At 36.8% G+C, this 21279-nt stretch overlaps 3 protein-coding genes and 2 long non-coding RNA genes across 5 annotated transcripts; 2 read left to right on the forward strand and 3 right to left on the reverse strand.

Annotated features, from left to right (window-relative positions):
* Positions 1–431: 431 nt before the first annotated feature.
* Positions 432–3262, forward strand: LOC124454019. The gene is made up of 5 exons (XM_047004832.1): positions 432–1813; positions 1891–2138; positions 2203–2336; positions 2506–2777; positions 2846–3262. The coding sequence occupies exons 1-5, from the start codon at positions 493–495 to the stop codon at positions 3100–3102; spliced, it is 2232 nt and encodes a 743-aa protein (XP_046860788.1). The 5' UTR covers positions 432–492; the 3' UTR covers positions 3103–3262.
* An 11-nt stretch (positions 3263–3273) lies between these two features.
* LOC124454020 lies at positions 3274–4976 on the reverse strand. The gene is made up of 2 exons (XM_047004833.1): positions 4283–4976; positions 3274–4076 (listed from the first exon to the last, which is right to left on the reverse strand). The coding sequence occupies exons 1-2, from the start codon at positions 4780–4782 to the stop codon at positions 3284–3286; spliced, it is 1293 nt and encodes a 430-aa protein (XP_046860789.1). The 5' UTR covers positions 4783–4976; the 3' UTR covers positions 3274–3283.
* Positions 4977–5234: 258 nt separating this feature from the next.
* LOC124454027 lies at positions 5235–5953 on the reverse strand. Its single transcript, XR_006951303.1, has 2 exons — positions 5820–5953; positions 5235–5625 (listed from the first exon to the last, which is right to left on the reverse strand). It is a non-coding gene; the product is annotated as an uncharacterized LOC124454027 (long non-coding RNA).
* Positions 5954–5966: 13 nt separating this feature from the next.
* LOC124454028 lies at positions 5967–7363 on the forward strand. The gene is made up of 2 exons (XR_006951304.1): positions 5967–6156; positions 6540–7363. It is a non-coding gene; the product is annotated as an uncharacterized LOC124454028 (long non-coding RNA).
* An 8984-nt stretch (positions 7364–16347) lies between these two features.
* LOC124453992 lies at positions 16348–18180 on the reverse strand. The gene is made up of 3 exons (XM_047004809.1): positions 17794–18180; positions 17317–17438; positions 16348–16462 (listed from the first exon to the last, which is right to left on the reverse strand). Exons 1-3 carry the CDS (start codon positions 18178–18180, stop codon positions 16348–16350), a joined length of 624 nt encoding a protein of 207 aa, XP_046860765.1.
* Positions 18181–21279: the final 3099 nt, after the last annotated feature.

The raw sequence follows: 21279 nt of genomic DNA on the forward strand, positions 1-21279 counted from the left end.
ATGTTTGACATAATGGTAAAGTTGTTAATTTAATTGTAACAAATTATCAATAACTTCATTCTTTAAAAAATTGTAATTTCATATATTGTTTATTAAAAATAAGACAACAAAAAACATCTTTATTTGTAAGTTAATACAAATTTGACAGATATGGCGCGCCAAGATGGACAATATTACCAAAATCGAAAATATTTACAACGAAACACATTATCGTATGTCGAAAATAATATACTGGCAACTTTTTCAATATTTGTAAAACGAAACGCAAAAATATAAAACAAAACAAAAATTCGTTTACCATAATTTATATATATACAACGAAATTTATTTTTCAAGTTATGAAAATTATTTTTATAAAACGAAACTCATTTATATAAAACGAAATTGACATTCATAAAACGACATTTTCTTCGAACAAACGACATTTTTTACCTCTTTTTTGCGGCATTATTTTGTAGCCTGCAAAGAGCCATCCACTACAAAATTTTGAGGATGTCTTCGCGAAGGAACTTACATAACTTGACAAACCTTGTTGCAGCAATCACTCAGCTCTCTGAAAGTGATTGCTCCAACAATTGTGAAAGAACTTTTGAAGGAGATAACGATGCTAACGCTAGCAATATTGAAAGTACGATACGCACTCTGTTCCCTTCTGCAAATGGCCGTTCATCCACAACCACAACAGTCGGAGGAGCAGCGACTACAGCAGCTAATACTTCACTGTTCAACCCAAGTGTAAATTATGGAGGAGGAAAAAAGTCAAAAAGGTCCAAGACTAGTAAAAATAACAACGGCAAGAAGCTGAAATTGAACGAAGCTCGGACAACTCTAAAAGATGTTGTCTTGATACCATATTCAAGGCAAACTAAAGTACCACGTGGACGGGAAAGAGAAGCAATTTTTTCCGCAGGATTTTTGTCTACGTTTGAGTTAGACCCTTCCATGGATGAGGAAGGAATAAGAACAGCATTAGAAAGCAAGTTTGCAGTGAAGTTTTCGAATACAAGAAAGTCTCCCAAATTCGAATTTATGAGAGCTGTACACAGCAAGCTGATTTCCCTTGAAACTGACGGCTGTCCAAAATGTGACGGTAGGCTTTTAAAGCATGTGTCTGGTCAAGGACCAATATATATTCGGGCCAAGGAAGACATTAGTGTGTCAGTGCATAGTTTAGTCAAAATAGAGGACAACAGCAGTGATGACATTAGCTCTGAAGATGATGACATTATTTTGAAAACAACAATGTTCGAGGACCAATTCACAAGTTCATTTTCATCACAAAATTTGGGAGACAATCTAAAATCAACATTGCCTCCCTTGTTGCACTCTTCTTCTTTGCATGATATCTCTCATGAAAGGTCAAGTGTGGCTACCACATCTACAACCTCATCAATTTTGTGTCCAACTTGTAATATGAAATTCAAAATTGATGAAATTGAAGAGCATGCTGATTTGTGCTGTGAAAGTGCTTGGAAAGGCACTGAACAGCACTATGTCAGTATAATGTCTCAATTTAAACGTAAAGATGACCAGAATCAACCTAAAGATGACCAGGATCACCATTTGTCGTCTGATGCAGCAGCTGAGAATACTGAACTTTTACAAGTTTCATTGCTGGATGAGTTGAAAAGACTAGAAAAAAATTTGGATCAAACCACAAATCGTGTAAATGTGCAAAGGATCAGTATTTTGAACGACTATTTGGATAGGAGGATAAAATGTTCTTGGTTTTCTCCAAAAAACAAAATTAAGGTCGTCTTCATAGGTGAACCTGCCGTTGACGATGGAGGTCCAAGGCGTGAATTTTTTTCTGGTAATGTGACAGAAAAAATAAATTTAGTGCATAATGTTTTACCCTTTAATGTCCTGTAACATGATGATGTTTTTTAGAAATACTACTTTTGTTGAGAATGCGGCTGTTTGATGAAAGAGGAATGCCTTTGGAAAGCACCATGGCATTGACACAGAACTTGTACAAATATGCAGGGGAAATTATGGTCATGTCAATTCTACAAGGTGGACCAGCTCCAAACTTCTTGTCACCTGTTATTTATGATCTAATTGCAAAAGGACTCTCAGCTGCTAATTTTTCTCTTGATATGATAGAAAATGAGCACTTCAAAAAAATTGGCATGAAGGTATGCTACTTATGAGAGAAATCTATTTTTCTTCTGTTCTTCATCAGTGGTGATTGCTCTTTAGATTGACGATGCAAACACAGACAGTCAACTACAATCATTATTGACAACAGATGATGCTCTTGATGTTCTTGAAAAAGTTGGGTACAGAGGAGTTCCCACACAAGAGACATTGTCAACAAAGCAAAGATTAGTTAGGTAAATGTAAAATTTGAATTTTTTTCCATAAGTTAGTTTTTTTGTAAAATATGTTGTGGATACATAAAATTTTATATGTTATACACACATAAAATTCTGCAAACTCAGGATTATGATTTTAATTACAGTGGAGAAGGGTTCTAATTTTGTTTTTCTAATTGATAAATAGGTCCATAATAATCAAATCATGTATTGAGCCAAAGCTGGCCATGGTCAGGCAATTGGAGGAAGGTCTTGTGCTCTGTGGATTGCTTGAAAGAATACGCAATTGTTCTTCTGTTTTTAAACCACTGTTTGTGGAAGATGACACCTTTGTAATAACTCCAGACAAATTGCTAGACAATTTCAATGTTCATTTTAGTGAAAGGCAACATGAAAAAATGAAAGAATCCACTACATATAAGCACTTTTGTGACTTCATAGAAGAGCTTGGATATGCTGGTAAAGTATTAAGAATTGTAATAACTTTTTGTCTTTCCAACACCAAACTGTTTTGTTTTTTCTTGTAGGTATAAAAGAGCACAATTTAGAATTAAAGCATCTTTTCCGTTTTATGACTGGATCATACACAATGCCCCCCCTAGGATTTTCGGAAGCTATGAAAGTGGAATTTGTTCACGGTTGTCCTGAAAATTGCAAGTGCCGCCCAACAGCATCAACATGCCAACTGTCAATAAATATTCCAGTGCATGCTAATACAGGGGAAATGATGAGAGAGCTGATGACGTCAGCTTTGCTTGAGGGATATGGATTTGGAAAAATATGAGAACAATGCCAGTCAGTCCTGTTTCATCCAAAAGGAAATGTTTTTAAAGATTTTTTCACATACTCTCTGAACTGTTTTGTTGCAATTTGCATCTGCATAATCTATTCCAATGATGAAACTAATATACCAAGGTTTAATTTTGAAAATAATTTGAAAGGGCTTTGGGTTGTGTATTCTTTGCTTATAAGTTATGTATTCTTTCCAATAAGTTGCATGTATTTACATATAGTTGTATCCCATGTTCACTGTCCTCTTCCAAAGGATTCACAGATGTGGATATAAGAGTGACTTGGTCCTGTGTTAAAACAAGACTTGATTCAGGGATTTCAACATGATTAACTGTTTGTATTAGTGGCAAAGGGCCGTCATCATCTAGTCCATAAGTATCAATGTGTAATGTAGTAGGATCAGCAACTTCACGTAAAGTTTCGTGATTGGCATTTGCAAACTTGTAAAAACCTTCAACCCATAACTGATATGGAGTCATGTTGTGTCCAGTGGATAATGGGTGATTGTTCCATTGGGTAACAAAAAGAACTAAAGCTTGATTAATTCTTGGCTTGAACACATAATGAAGTGCAAATAGATGTAGCTCATTCAATGGATCAAGCAGATCAACTGACTCAAGATAATGGAAGAGGTTACTAAAATAACTGGTCACATATGCGTTAACATCTTTCCACAATCTTTCAATTCTTTGATTGTGCACAGATAACCCTGTAATAAATGGTTTAGCATCAATTCCAAAATGATAGAGCATCCAACGAGCAACATCAATATTTTCTGTGCCATGATCACTTCGTACTCTACGAGGGCACTTGTATGTTTGAATACTTTGCAGAAATAACTGAAAGACAGTACTGCTTGTATTGTTTGTTGAACATCTTAAGTAGACAATGGTTCTGGAGAAGCCATCAACACCTCCATGAATCACAAATCTCCAGCGAATCAATTTGTGATTGCCATCAATATGCCTATGTTGAGAATGCATAAATAAATATCAAAAAGGCAAGATCATATGTTTCTTGAATATATTTAATTTTGCACATCATTTTCTGGATTGAAAAGGCTTTTTATTATGTTAGTATTGATGTCTTGTTAACAGTGATATCTTGAGACCTACTGTATTCTAATTTTTATAAAATAGCTCCACACCAATACTCAACACTATATTACCTACCATAGCGCATTTGGAATTGTAACATTATATGTTCGACGATGGATTGATGTTTTTTTCCTTAGTTCTCTGCTCACAGGATCAACTCGTCTGATTGAATTTCGGATCTTTTCTCTCTGCACCTTTAAACCAAATCCTTTCAGTGCACCAAATACCATTCTCTCTCCTGAATTTGCGGAACGATTTAAGATATGTTCTATATTTGCGTCAAGGTCTTCATCACTTATGTCGCTATAGCTCACAGCCTGCCCAATTTCCATGCGAAGTTCTTTTCTTCGTCGCCGTATTGTTCTTTCCGAAACATTAAGCATCGCTGCAATTTTCTTCCAAGAAAAGTGCAAGCTACGCAGTCCATCAATTTGTTCTTTTGTAATAAAAAATCGTGGCCTTCCAGCAGAGCTCATTTCGTTCTCTTCCATTGGGCATACGTATTGATCGTTTTCATTGCCGTTATGAATGCTAAACTGAGTTGAAAGTTTTGCAATTTCATTTTGAAAAACCATAATAACATCTGCGAAAAAATGCACGATTTCATTAGTCCATCCCTGAAAGCGAGATAGTAGACATAGGCCACATAAGTATTCTTCAGAACGAGCTATTATCACCTCAGCCGTAACATTATCTTTCGTAAAAATGTTTCGATGTAGTTCAAACAAACTAAAGCCTCTCGTTAAGAATTCCACAACATCCCGATATTCTGCCATATTTAATATGGAAGGACAGGCAGACAGAAAGGATGGAAGGAACAAGATAACGAGTCATCGACAGTGTTCACGGAAGGCGAAATAAAACGCCGTTTTTTCTTTGATGTCAGTGACAGGGCGCGGTAAAAAATGTCGTTTGTTCGAAGAAAATGTCGTTTTATGAATGTCAATTTCGTTTTATATAAATGAGTTTCGTTTTATAAAAATAATTTTCATAACTTGAAAAATAAATTTCGTTGTATATATATAAATTATGGTAAACGAATTTTTGTTTTCTTTTATATTTTTGCGTTTCGTTTTACAAATATTGAAAAAGTTACCAGTATATTATTTTCGACATACGATAATGTGTTTCGTTGTAAATATTTTCGATTTTGGTAATATTGTCCATCTCGGCGCGCCATAGACAGACATGATAGCCACAGGAACTCAATATACAATTACAAATAAAAACTTTCAATTACAATTATGCAGACAAGCTACATTGCAAATAAAAAGCCCCGATTCAAGAATCAAATATAAATTAGTTTAGTCCAAATTTTATACCAATAACGTCTTCATCTGAAGAACGTTCTTTACGCACATTAGGTCGTTTTATCGCTTCTATCAAATCCGTTGACCATTCTAATAGGAAACTCTTTACTAGAAAATACAGAAATGGAATCACACTAAATATATTTATTACTTTTGTCCTAAATTATAAATTCTTAGGGCAACTGCCGTTCAATATAAGAGACGTTCTAAACATGGATCTCGCATACAATTCAAGGCAAGAAACTATAAAACCCGTAAAATTATATTTGAAGAACGTATTTTACAACAAAACTGTTTCTCACCTCATATGCTTGGTATCCTATCCGATGGCATTAAAAATTTTGTCCATAAGTGAATTTAAATTCGTCAAATTTTCGAAAAACAACTCTTCATAATATTAATCTATATACATTCTGGCCAGTGTATCTGGCTGGAGTAATGATCTAGTACCCATTCTACTAGATACCTGACTCAGCCAAATTTGTATAGTAATGAGTGAGGCAAATTTCTACGCGGCCGCCATTTGCAAAGGTGGCAAAAGCACAATGGCGGCATATAAAAACATTAAGTCTGTGCTGAGAGAAATCGACTTTGAGAGCGTTTTTATGATGCTGTTCTACTGAAGTTGCATTAAAAATGGTGAGTAATTTCTTTAATATTGTTGAAATGTGTAAAATTTTTAAATACTTGAGATAGAGCGGTCTTAACGTGTATTTTGCGACCATAAACTAAAGGCTGAGAGTTACATAAGTATGAACTACTAATCGTGAGTATTTATTAATTTACATCTTTGCTGTTCTCTATGCTTTTTATCGTAAACCAAAAACATATTTACAGAAAAAAAGCGAGAAAATCGCATAACAGCTATCCAGAACTTTGATTTGAACACAATGTTTGCGGTTTATATGAATTATTTTACCTGAACAACATAATTTTAGATCTATTAACAATATGACTGCATCGTTGTAAAAATGCGCGTATCTTCACTATTTACAATAAACCACTATTAATTATTTTTTTAGGATTTACATTTCCTTGGTTGTGGTGTGGATGTTCATCGAAGTCGACTAGATTCCTTGAAATAAAACAAGCTTCGTAGATTGCTGGCGAACACCAATTTTGTTTTTGTGGAGGATATCTTTATTATATTGCTTACCATAGGTCGAAAGTCGTAAATTGATATATTTTTCAATGATCTGTTTGATAAGCTGTGATGAATGTAGATCTTCAGTTATTGCTTCGTGATCAACATCATGCTCGTTGAGTTCAGGAAACAAGCTCTTTTCTGCAAGCTCTTGGTTAATAAGATGAACCATTATAGTCTTCAAGTTTCTCCTGCTGGAAATTTTTTGTTTTTTTGAACGAGTTTCATGAATGAGGACTTGAAAAGCTCTTTCAGATGCAAATATTATTTTGGTCACACCATTAGAAGGGAAAACAAGACCACCACGATTCTTCAAACTGATTAAAGATAAAGATGTAGTACTTTGGAATTGTGAATAATTATGATCATGAACAGATGATGATTTTTTTGACTTAAGCAAAAGAGCTCTTGCACATTCAGTACAGGTGATTCTATTGATTATCTTTTTTACAACAAACCCAGCAATATATCCAAGTATTGCTTCTTTGTATGATGACAGTGAACATGATTCTAATCCAGAAACTAAACTACTGACATATTGTGTGTCCTTTGGTGTCATCTCTTCTACTTCAAAGGCTGGAGCATTTCTTTTATTCCATTTTAATGAAAAATAGAACCAGCAGATTCATTTTCGAAAGTCAAACAGTTTGCATGCTTGGAACCAATGATGGAATTTCTTAAAAGAATTTTTCGTAGACTGGACTTAAATTGTACAATATCTGGATTATTGTTGAAGCCATTCTTACCACGTATGCATGCAAACAGCAGCTCAGGTGGTCTTGGGACATTTGTTTGTCAGAATGTATTTGTCAGAATCTTTTGACCTCGATCTTATTTTTTTTTTTTTTTTTTTTTTTTTTAATTTTTTTTTTTTTTTTTTTTTTTTTTTTTTATTTTTTTTTATTTTTTTTTTTTTTTAGCTTTTTTTAGCTTTTTTAGCTTTTTTAGCTTTTTTACCTTTTTTAGCTTTTTTTAGCTTTTTTTAGCTTTTTTATGCGGTAAGTGGGTTCATGGAAGATGTTCAGGTGTCCGTGGTGCATTGACAAGAGTAACTGATTTTGAGTGCGGGACGTGTCGAAGTGGTGGGCGAGTCGCGATTGAACGGTTTGAACTGGGTGACGTGAGTTTGGAAGGTGTATCGGAGTTTAAATATCTGGGCGATGTGTTAAATGATGGTGGAGGTGCGAGCAAGCGGTGAGGAACAGAGTTCAAGCAGCGTGGTGGAGTTTTAGAGAGTTGTCGGAATGTTGTGCGGAAAGTCGACTTCGTTGAAGCAGAAGGGAGAATTGTATAAGGCATGTGTTAGAAGTGTTTTGGGATATGGAGCAGAGTGTTGGGCGCCGAAAGCAGAGGACCTGAGAAGATTGGCGTCGACGGAAAGGAGAATGCTTAGCATGATGTGTGGTGTAACGTTGATGGATAGGATTCGAAGTGAAGAGATTAGAGAAAGAGTTGGTGTTGAGTGTATCGAGAATTGGGTAAGACGCCAGCGTTTGAGGTGGTTTGGGCATGTGGAAAGGAGGGAAGAAAGTGCTGAAATTCGTAGAACGTTGCATATGAATGTTGATGGAGTCCGCAAACGAGGTAGACCGAGAAAGAGATGGATGGATGTTGTGAACAGTGATATGAAGGCGATGGGTATAACGAGAGATATGGCGAGAGATAGAGATGTGTGGCGTGGAAAAATTCATGGACCGGTCAACCCCCCTGGCGGGGATTAATACTGGCCGGTATATAAATGTTGTTTGTTTGTTTGTTTGTTTGTTTAATCTATTTTAGCTTTTTTCGAAAATTACGCGCTTTGCAGCTAAAATGTGCTTCTTGAACGTTGTTTTAGAGTTGAGGATGTTATACCTGTGTTTGTTTTTAAGATTGATTGCTTTCAACGTTTTTCAACCATATATTTGAGTCAGTTTGACATGTAAACTATACTACCGTATATTGCGTGTTATGTTTTTTGCCACCTTTCAAGATGGCGCCCGCGAATAAAATTTGCCTCACCGTGACAACGGCAGTTAGATATCTAGAGGATTGGGTATAAGTCATTGGGCTGGAGTAATGGCGGACGCAAAAGATGCGCACTTAAGAACTGGGTACAAGTAGGGGACAGATTTTTCGCTGAGTGGCGCTTCTGTATATATCTATTCTGTGCAAGTGTCGCAACTTATATAAGAAAATAATAGGTAATTGTAATTCGAGATTGTAAACTTATGAAAGAACGGAAATAGGAACTTATAAAAAAATTTTATTAGTTGTCACATGTTGAAAGTCAGGCTTCTTTTGTCACTGGCTTTGAATGTAAAAGCTTGAAATGTTTATCTGTGATGTAGAATAGTTCTATCGGAAGAGTTATAAGCAAAATTGAAAATTGTGTGTCGACTGTGCATACAAATCGGATAGCATACAGTCCCAAAAACGAATCGCCAGATGCATAACTGCTTTGTGTTAACGCAACATGATTCTAAAGGCGTATAAAACAGGATGGTGGGGTGGTGGTGCAACTGAGAGGCCTATAGCCCCCTAAAATTTAGGTATAGGCCGTATTCTGTATCACGAAAATGTGCTTAAAAATGATTTCTAAATGCCAAAATTCATGACTACATAAAAATCACAGAAAACTACTTATTTTTACTGACTGAATATGATTCAAGTTGTTTACATCTCTTGAAATTGCAATCTTTGGTGTTTCAGTACTCCAAAGTTTCATAATATTCGTTTAAAGTTTTACTTGTCGCCATCTTGTTTTATTTGTGAAACTGCTGACAATATAGCAAAAATTGCGGGTGCACTGTTACATGATAGCAACTATTATCATGTAATATCATTTATAAACTAGTATTATATTATATTATATTACGAAGCATTCCATATTTTTATATTTTAAATTGAAAATCCATTTTGCAATGTCATTACTAATTAGGACATAATCTAGAAACTTGCTTGCATGCGCTAGAAGCTTGCTTACATGCGTAAACATATTTTGAAACCGCAACCGCATTTGTTGTTATTGTGGTTAACTATATCTTGCTGTAAGATACTGTATTGCGTATGGGATGTAGGTCACAAAACCACAATACTTCCAATTAGATATTATATATTTATGAGTAGTTTACACCACCGAGTAAAACTATTGTGAGTCATTGTTGGACTCACGAACGCTCAAGAATAAAGACTCACGGTTGTACTCAGACAAAGGAGATAAGTTTTATTCATACTTATTGACATTATTATTAAGACACTTATCTACTTTGATATTTACGCGTTGGTTAATAAATTGTTTGATCAAAACAACAAAATGGCGAGCTTGCGGGGATGTGTAATCCATTTTAAAGGTGAAAATGGTCCATTGACTGATTTTACCGAGACATCTTTGAAAAAAGTTTTACATTGTCACGACCTTTGGTTACTATACAATGGTGAGCAGAAAGACATCGCTGAAAAGAACAAAAATTTGATGAAAAAAATTCAGTCCATGAAAAGTCCTTTGGCTGAGTACCTTGGAGAGTTAAAGTACCATAGAAATTGCTATGCAAAGTTCACCAATGTCGGCCTGATTAGACGGGCTGAAAAAGAATGAGCAAAAGTTTGAAGCTTCAACAGCCACTGTCAATGAAAACTATGTACAAGAAAATAAGTCGACAGATGTAAATGAGCCTCACACGAAACTGCTACGATCATCCTCGTTTTGTCATAACAGTCCTAAACCTCCGATAAGAACTAAAGCAGTTTTGCCATCAATATGCATAATATGCAAGCAAGAAAAGTCCTTCGTCACTCAATCGGTAAATAATGTAACAAATAAACCAATATGTTACAGGTATTGCAATACCTGTTTTGTAACAGCGTAATGTTCTGTACTTAATCTACCTACAATATGATTTTACTTTTGTTGTCTTACTGATGGTGAGGAATGTGCAATTACAATTTTTCTTTCAGGGAACTAGAAAACGAGTTCTAGACAAACTAATTACCGCAGAAACGAAAGATGGCGGAAAACTACGTGAAGCTGCAACCAGGAAGAGGACCGAAGAATTCTGGTCCACATATTAGACAAGGAATGTAATGCTCTGGAGTAAAGTATCATAGTAAATGCTACAAAAGCTACACGTCATTTCTTTATAATACTACTTGTGCAAAAAGTCAAATGAAAGTAGTTCTGGTCGCAAATGCTTATATGAAGAGTCATTCGCAGATTTTTGCAAATTTATCAAGAAAGCAATCATAGAAAATCATGAAATCTATTACATGAATATTCTTAAAGATAAGTTTGTCAAAACAGTTAGATGCTTCGAGAATGTCGATGCTTCAAGCTATAAGACTTCACGATTGAAGGAACGTTTGCTAGACAGGTTTCCCCAGCTTGTATTCTTTACTCCGAAAGTCCGCAATAAGAAGGAAATAGTGTATGCTGAAGACCTGTGTAAAGGTGATATGGCAGGAAGGTTTCTTAGCAATGACGACGAGACTGACGCTACCGAAGATGGATCAGAGATAAGTGACGAAGATGTCACATCGAAGCCAGTTCATTCCAAATCAGTGTCACTGCAAAATCTCTACATGGTTGCCTTAGAGCTAAGACGTAACATCCGGGACTACCCTTCTTTATGGTATGAGCATTGGCCACCATTGTCTTCCGATCTATCCGAGGACAATGTTAAAAAAGTTGTTTCTCCGTTGCTGTACAATTTCATGGCATGGGTGCTTGGCTTTTCAGAAGAGCCAGAAGAAACTACAAACTACATAAATATTGAAGAAAGCTCCAAAACGAAGTTACTTTCTCTATGCCAAGATATGGTCTACAATTGCTCTAAGGGGAAAACACAGACGCCAAAATCCTTAGCTCTGGCAATGACAGTTAGACAGATGTCTGGATGTTCCAACTTGGTAAGGGTTTTAAGTGGTCTGGGACATTGTGTATCGTTGTCATCCACAATGAGCTATGACACAGCTATTGCTAAATACAACCAAGAAACATCTACAGTGATACCAAAGGAGTTTGTAAAGAATGAAGCTGTTAACTTAGTCTTTGACAACATTGATTTTGGGGAGGAAACAATAAAGCAGACACATGTAACAAACGGAATAATTACTCAAAAAATGCACACTTGAACAGATGTACTAAGGGAAGTACAGAAAAAACCGGAAATCAAGAAGTCCCAGAGGACACTTGAAACCCCGGACGCCAATATCATCCCATTTTCGCTTGGTGCAAAGAAAACTCCTACGCATCTCCACTTATCAGCATTTAGAGCAATGCTTCCTTGGTATTTTTCCTGTGATCGGTTTAATTACGCCAGATATGGAACTGCTTATTGGCTGGAAATGATATCTGTTGAGGAGACCCATCCAGGTTTGATGCTCAGCATGTGATCCATTGCACATTAAGAGAGCCAACTACCAAGCAGCCATCTGGATTAATAGTTTGCAATCGCACATTAATGTTCAACCTCCTGTGAGCCATGGATGGCACATGAAAAATGGTCAGTTAGAGATTCTTTGGATGACTGGACCTTCTGCTCCAGATACACTTATTGAGTGCGTGACATGCAAGTGTAAAGCTGGTGGCAAGAATCTTCGATGCTCGTGAGGAGGTCTGGTTTGCAATGTACTTTGCGGTTGTTCTGACTGCAGTAACTACGCCTCTGAAGATGACGGCCCAATAAAAGCCGGATGAGTGCGATGATAGCGATTGATGATGCCGACGATACACATGAAAACTTCATAAACGATTTCAATGAAATGTTCTATTAAGAATGCACTGCTCAGCAGTGTGTACATCAGGAACTAGATGGCGACCAAAGGATTCTGAGTACGCAATCTCATGTGCCAATTTATTATCGTTATATTATTTACACAATAAGATGAAGGACTCCTTCACAATCAATTTCAAGAATTGTTTTCATTTTTAGTCTTTTTGTCCATCAACCAGCTATGGAAGATTAATAGCTAAACATATCATTTCAAATTAACTTAGAAGGATTGATCCCTAATCATTATTTAGCACCGTTTTTTGAATATGAGCCAGCAATTTTAGTGAATTTCACACAAAAACAATATGGCGGATATAGTAAATAAATGTCGAATTTTTGATGGCTCTAGCTCTCTTGATTGCAAGTTTTCGGGATGTAAACAGGCAGATTTATGTTAAGTGAGTACATATCAGTACATCTATGTTGTTTTTACTTAGTCATGAATTTCGGCATCTCAACCTGAACAATAATCCACCATAGAATACGGCCTAGTAAACATTGACATAATAAAACGCATCTTAATTTCTTGTAACATTTTATTGCAGTTTCTGTCGCAATTCATAAATATTGTATATACTTTCTATCTTATTTGGTTTAATTCTGTCGCAAATAATGTCAGAATAATCACCTAAAGCCTTACGTGATTAAACGGCGAATAATCCCATCCGTTTGGACTAATGATCCGTCTAACAGATCATACGTCTAAGTATAAACACGAGACGAACTTTCTATTAATAAACCACACAAAGTCCAATTCTGCCTTTGGAAGATTTTGGAGCGAGTTATGAACTACGAAGTATTATGTTTTCCGTAGTTTGTCCTCATTCCAGATTTATATTCACAGAAGGATGATGCGTCAAGTCAAAATACCCATGCAAATTCGTCTAAGTAAACAAACTATTCAAATAATTCCTACGCATCTTGATGGACGATCTGTAAGTTTGCGCGTATATACACACAGACGAACTTGAAGACGAACTATGTTTTGCTTGCTCAAATTTGTCCAAATAGATAATCAGTCTTTAGCATAAATCTGGCCAAGCAGTAACTTCTTTACACCACTTTCAGAAAGCCACTGGCCTAATCCGATGATTGACTCTTCAAGAATAAAAACGTACATTATACCTAGGCACAAAACTCAGACAGATTATTTTAATCTTACTAATATTGTTCTAGAATACGTTGCTTGCAATGAGTATCACAAAACGTTCTGGTTATAAAAGGGTCGAAATACTTTCAACAATTTAGCCAGCCCCAACTCCCCCCAATTTAAATCTGTTACTAAGAATGTGATTTGATGCAGCTTGCAAATTTTCACTCTCTGAAGAGTTAAAAATGGGCCGATGTCAGCAGTACTCTTAAATTGGTGTAAAGAGGTTCATGAGCTTTGCCGTAAAACATTGACTAAGACGAAAATGTTCATGTTGTTGAAAAACGTGCTAATTCAAGCATTATCGACGTGTTCATAATGTTTAAATTGTGCATGATTTGTTCTTGTTAGCGGTTCTCTGACAGCATTGATATATAGTTATTCTTTTGGGCAATTTCTACTTTATTCTGGGAGTTCCTAAATTTTGTCTGATTGGTAAATTGCATAACAATTTGCTTGCAGTATAGGATCTAAAACAAGTTCTTTAACTTTTCATAACAGCTATACATTTTCTTGGTCAAATCAGAGCTCTAGTTCGTTCTCATCAATGTCTATCAATTCAAATCATTGCTTTTGGGTACAACACTTTTTTCCAAAAGGCATCGAGCACTACAATTCTGAAAGAACCCCTTGTCTCACACAACGGTTAATTAGAAGGTATGATTTTGGAGAGCCATTTTAGCCACAAGTCATGCCCCCATATGGGCAAGGCCTTGGGTGATTTTTTCATTATTCTTGGCGACAAAGTTTTAACGAAAAAGATAGGTTGTATACCGACAATTAGACATCTTTTTGAATTTCAACTGCAGCTGCATTGACATGATGAGCCATAAATGCGCTCCGCTGTATGTTTGTCCATGATTCAAGTTATGGAAAGAATATAGGGAATGAGGTGCATTATATTTTATCAATGTTAACCTACACTTTTTCGGGGGGCTAAGCCCCTATATAAATTTTAGGGAGCTAAAGCTCCCTTAGCCCCTCCGCTTCCTACGCCTATACACACATATACACATCTATACACAGATAATGGTTATCAACTAAGAAACAGTTTATTTCGTGCATATTATTTATCATATGGGGTTATAATTATGGGTCCATGCAAATGACTGTTTTACATTTCATTCTCGTTGTATGAAGACAAGCTTTTACCTCAGGGAAACTCGATTACAAAGGTTGCTATTTTAGCTATATACTATTAATCCTATTCTGTTCTTGCTCATTTCACGAATTATGTCAATACGATGTCTTATTGTAATGGCACATTAAACAATCGGTAGTTATATTTGTTTAGATGGGTAAATGGTACAATAAGAAATTGGTAGTTATATTTGTTTAGATAGGTAGCTTGTAGACCATGGTAAACAAAACAAACAAACAACATTTATATACCGGCCAGTATTAATCCCCGCCAGTGGGGTTGACCGGTCCATGAATTTTTCCACGCCACACGTCTCTATCTCTCGCCATATCTCTCGTTATACCCATCGCCTTCATATCACTGTTCACAGCATCCATCCATCTCTTTCTCGGTCTACCTCGTTTGCGGACTCCATCAACATTCATACAACGTTCTACGAATTTCAGCACTTTCTTCCTCCTTTCCACATGCCCAAACCACCTCAAACGCTGGCGCCACCCACTCGATACACTCAACAACTCTTTCTCTAATCTCTTCACTTCGAATCCTATCCATCAACGTTACACCACACATCATCCTAAGCATTCTCCTTTCCGTCGACGCCAATCTTCTCAGGTCCTCTGCTTTCGGCGCCCAACACTCTGCTCCATATCCCAAAACACTTCTAACACATGCCTTATACAATTCTCCCTTCTGCTTCAACGAAGTCGACTTTCCGCACAACATTCCCGACAACTTCTAAACTCCACCACGCTGCTTGAACTCTGTTCCTCACCGCTTGCTCGCACCTCCACCATCATTTAACACATCGCCCAGATATTTAAACTCCGATACACCTTCCAAACTCACGTCACCCAGTTCAAACCGTTCAATCGCGACTCGCCCACCACTTCGACACGTCCCGCACTCAAAATTAGTTACTCTTGTCAATGCACCACGGACACCTGAACATCTTCCATGAACCCACTTACTGCATTTCCACACATTATCGAATTCACTCAACTCTTTTCCACACACACCACATGGCCATTTATCACTGTCCTTCACCTCCACCTGCCTCGAGCATGTCATGCCCTTCTTCTTTGCCTCATTCACTTTCAGTCCCTTGACTTCTATTGCCGTTTTCCATTCTCGGTACCATTCCATGACTTTCTGCTTCGACTCCGCCACCAAGACAATGTCATCTGCATACAACAAACACCAGCATCCTTCTTTTCTTCTCACTTCTCTGTCAGTACATCCATCACACAAGCAAACAGTAACGGCGACAAGACTGAACCTTGATGAACACCAACTTTTACCTCAAAAACACCAGATCTAACACCTTCCTCCGTAACCACCGCCTCTACACCTTCATAAGTCTCCATAACTGCCCGAACCATATTCTCTGTCACACCTTTCTTACGCAGCGCGTACTCGATCACCTTTCTCGGAACTCTATCAAACGCCTTCTCCAAATCTACAAACACCATATACAATTCTCTGTCCTTCTCCAAAATTTCTCCTGCAGCTGCCTCAACACAAAACACGCATCCGTCGTTCCTCTCCCCGTATGAATCCATACTGCTCTTCCCCCATCCAAACAACTTCCCTCAACCTTCTTTCAAACACTCTCTCTACTATCTTCAACGCATGCTCCATCAGCTTAATAGTCCTGTAATTCCCACATACCGTCGCTGCTCCTTTTCCTTTGTACAGCGGGACCACTAGACTCTTTCTCCATGTACTCGGCATCTTTGAGCCCCTCAAAACCTCGTTCGCTACATTACACAACTCTCTCACGCATAGTTCATTGTCCAACATTTCGCTACCCACTTCACTCGGTCCCGTCGCCTTTCCTTTCTTCATCTTGCGCAGAGCCGCCGCCACCTCATCAACAGTAGGGAGTTTTAGCAGAGCCTACGAGTACGACTACGAGTACGATTTACGTCATTTTGGCGCGAAAACATTGTTGCGACAACAAAAACACGTAGCCGTCATCAATCTGAGTACGATGTTTCGTAAAAAATTCGTAGTCGCGACTACGATGTCTTTTTAAGCAAAGAAAGTAGGTATATGTCTTCATTCTGTAAGAAATTAGTTTACATACTTAATTAGTTTACAGGCTTTAATTTAGAACCCTTTTTGAGCGCAGATGTTCATTAAAAAGGAAAGTATGACCTGCAAAACTTTCATGTATTTCGTACGCAAAGTGAAAGGTAAACAAACAATAAAATAGTACAAATATATCGTACATGAAACTTAAAATAGTGAAGTATTTTCAGTCTAAAGAGTCCTATATTCTTGTAAAACCAGTATAATCGATTCTTTGATAGAATTATTGACAAATAGAGCCGTAGCTGCTTCGCAAACGTCGGTGTTTTACACAATAAAAAGGCTCGTTCTATTGTTTACAACTAAAGCAAAATTTTGACCAAGCGACAACGACAACAAACTTCCTCGTGCCATTCTCTTACACGGTCAAATTTCGTACTCGTAGTCGTAGTCGTACTCTTGCTAAAACTCCCTAGTCACTATTTCCCACGGCCCAAAAACTTCATCTGCTTCAACTTCTCCATTCCACTCATTCTCTACATTCATCAAACGGTCACAGTACGCCCTCCACACTTCTAACCTGTCTTCCAATAACACCTTCAACTCCCCATCGTGGTTCTGCACGCCGGGAGCACCCAAAATATCGTTCCTCTCCTTTTTGCTCCTTCTAGCAGTTCTAAACAACGCTTTTCGTCCATTCTCCTGCATTTTTACGAGAAGCTCTTTCTGATGTCTTTCTATCGCTTTAGCCACCTCTTTCGCGCTTTTTCTTGAATCGGATGTAATCGATCCTATCTGCTTCAGTCCGCGACTTTCTCCACCTTTTAAATGCCAACTTCTTCGCGCCAATCACTTCGCTGACTCGTTGATCCCACCACCATGCCTGTTCTTCTACTACACCGCCTTTACTTCCAACATACCTTCTCCGCTGCCGTTAAACACCTTTCTCCAAGCACGTCCATCGCTCCTCCACCGTCTCCCCTCAACATTTCAGTCGTATTTTCATTAAACACCTGTTTCTTCGATCGTAACTTCCATAGCTTAAGCCTGCCTTTACCTCAACCTTTCTCCTTTTCACCTTCCTGATTCTCCAGTCCATGACCAGCTTGTGCTGGTCACATTCTTCTCCTGCAATCACTTTTGCATCCTTCACGTTTTTCCTCTCTTCTTCATTCACCAGTATATAATCCACCACCGTCCTACTGTCACCAGATTCATACGTCACAAGCTTGCTTTCTTCCTTTATAAACCACGTATTCACTACCACCATCCCACAACTCGCTGCTAACTCCAATATCGCCTCGCCTTCAGCATTCATATCACCAACTCCAAAACCTCCATGCGCACAGTATCCTTTTCTTACGCTTCCCACATGACCGTTCCAATCACCAAGCATCACACATCGCAATTCTAAGCCGGCAACCACACGGCAGTTGTAGACCATGGTAGAGGTAAGATAAATAAAAAACCATAAGAAGTCATTCCTGCTGATGAACTTATGTACACGCAGTTACTTTATTTCTATTCTAAGCTAACGTGCTGTGCTCAATGCAGTTGTAACTATTTTTATCATATGGAAACAAAATAATTAAGTATTTGTTGTGAATTATTGTGTTGTATATTTAACTTCTAACATATCTTGACTGAATTTTAGCGTCCTCTAAAAGCAAGTGTATGTTGTCACCCTCACCAACGATGTCCTCATTTACAAAAGGTAGGACATTTTGTTGACAGTGAAATACAAAGAATTTCGCATTTTCTTTATTTCGAAATTCAAGTAGGCCCCGAGAAAATGCTTGCAAAACTTTAGGAATCGAAACATTCCTGGTAAATTTAATCTAAGCAATTTTAAATCATTTTTTTGGCGAAGATAATTTGTCACACGTACGTCTGTTTAAAAATGGATTTTTACCCATCCTCCCCCTGTAGTTGCTTTAAGTTTTTATAACAGGAGAGCGGTGGCTAATATAGGGAGCTAAAGCTCCCTTAGCCCCTCCGCTTCCTACGCCTATACACAGATATACACATCTGTACACATATAATGGTTATCAACTAATAAACAGTTTAATTCGTGCATATTATTTATCATATGGGGTTATAATTATGGATGCATGCAAATGACTGTTTTACATTTCATTCTCGTTGTATGAAGACAAACTTTTACCTAAGGGAAACTCGATTACAAAGTTTGCTATTTTAGCTATATACTATTAATCCTATTCTGTTCTTGCTCATTTCATGAATTATGTCAATACGATGTCTTATTGTAATGGCACATTAAACAATCAGTAGTTATATTTGTTTAGATAGGTAGCTGTAAAAGCATGGTAGAGGTAGTATAAATAAAAAAAACATATTATTCACTTCTGCTGATAAACTGATGTACATGTAGTTTCTTTGTTTCTATCCCAAGTTGACGTACTGTGCTCAATGCAGTTGTAACTATGTTTATCATATGGAAACAAAATAATTATGTATTTGTTGTGAATTATTGTGTTGTATATTTAACTTCTAACATCAATATCTTGATGGAATTTTAGCGTCCTCTAAAAGCAGGTGCACGTTATCACCATCACCAACGATGTCCTCATTTACAAAAGGTAGGACATTTTGTAAACAGCGAAATACAAAGAATTTCGCATTTTCTTTATTTCGAAATTCAACTAGGCCCTAAGAAAATGCTTGCAAAACATTAGGAATCGAAACACTTTTAGTAAATTTTAATCTAAGCAATTTTAAATCAACTTTTTGGTGAGGAGATTTTGTCACACGTACGTCTGTTTAAAAATGGATTTTTACCCTTCCTCCCCCGGTAGTTGCTTTATGTTTTCATCACAGGATGGCCAATGGTGGATCAAACTTAGATGGGGCCCCTCCGAACCAAATATTGAGGCTACCTCGATCACCAGGCATTGAAAACAAAACGTCAATTTGACACCTGACGAAAGCACTCAACCTTTCCCCGTAATGTGTATAATGTACTAATAACAATAAATATAATGTAATAATTACAATGTAGTTTTTTGTGCTGGGATGTCCGTCTTCCTTTAGCGACATTATAAGGCGGTATAGAAATGAAAAAAATGAACATCATAAGAACATATCATAAGAACATAAAAATAGTGACGGTATTACGCGTCAGTTAGTTTAGTAACATACCATGCATGTATGTAATCAATTTACGCACCGAGACAAGCGTTAAGTTTAAATTTCTGACTGGATAACAGCGAAAAAATGAAGAAATGTGGTTGTGATCAGCATATACAAGAAGTTACTCGACTTTGGGCTAAAATACATTTTCTCAATTTCAGCTAAACAACCTCACAGACCATGCTAACGAAAGGATCAAGATGAAAATTCTGAATTGGCCGTTTATTTAATTTCGTCGATTTCTTACTGTTAAATGTTTTTTTATGAAATTATAAGAACAATGCGCATGATAATCATTTTCAATTCTACAATCTTTCAATTTTTACAGAATGAAATATATTTTTATTTTTGGGTGAGTTAGACCAAAGTAGCATGTGTTAAAATCATACTTGCTTTAAACTTACTCATATTACTAGATTTTGAGAGCAATCAGCAATTTCCTTGCCTCTCGGTGAAAATAATCAATGTATTGTGGAACACAGTTTTATAACTGTCATTATATGAAATGCCTGATTTTGTGTCACCGTTTGAAGTTTCATTATCAAATATTTGTTCTACCTCAGTCACAAGTTATAATATCTGTCATAAATATTACAGAATTGCTTCTGCACAAAATATGCAGATACAAAGTTATGGAGAAAAATATAACCATCTCTAACATTGTCACAGATATTACGAGTGGCGTAACAAAGTGTTGATGAGTTTGAAATGCATTTGTCAAAACAAGTGCATGGTAACGACCAACTGTATCTTTCAGCACAGATTTTGAAATAAATATTATGCTTAGTAACAATTTAATAGAAAAATCATCTGCGCGTGCGCTCGAATGTTTAAGAATTTGTTTACCCACCCCCCCATCTCTACACAGTAGCTTTAGCTTTCTAATTGTATAGTAGGATGGCTGTTTATGTCCATCTTTTCTTTGTCTGTTTCTCAGCTCCCAATTACAACAATGAAAGTACGTAAACTTCTTTCAATTTTTACAGAATGAAATATATTTTTATTTTTGGGTGAGTTAGACCACAGTAGCATGTGTTAAAATCATACTTGCTTTAAACTTACTCATACTACTAGATTTTGAGAGCATTCAGCAATTTCCTTGCCTCTCGGTGAAAAGAGGCAAGTTTTATAATGACAGTTTTATAACTGTCATTATATGAAATGCCTGATTTTGTGTCACCGTTTGAAGTTTCATTATCAAATATTTGTTCTACCTCAGTCACAAGTTATAATATCTGTCATAAATATTAGAACATTGCTTCTGCACAAAATATGCAGATACAAAGTTATGGAGAAAAATATAACATTGTCAAAGATATTACGAGTGGCGTAACAAAGTGTTGATGAGTTTGAAATGCATTTGTCAAAACAAGTGCATGGTAACGACCAACTG

Source organism: Xenia sp. Carnegie-2017, unplaced genomic scaffold, assembly GCF_021976095.1.
Source record: "Xenia sp. Carnegie-2017 unplaced genomic scaffold, XeniaSp_v1 HiC_scaffold_29, whole genome shotgun sequence".
Classification (NCBI taxonomy): Eukaryota; Metazoa; Cnidaria; class Anthozoa; order Malacalcyonacea; family Xeniidae; genus Xenia; species Xenia sp. Carnegie-2017.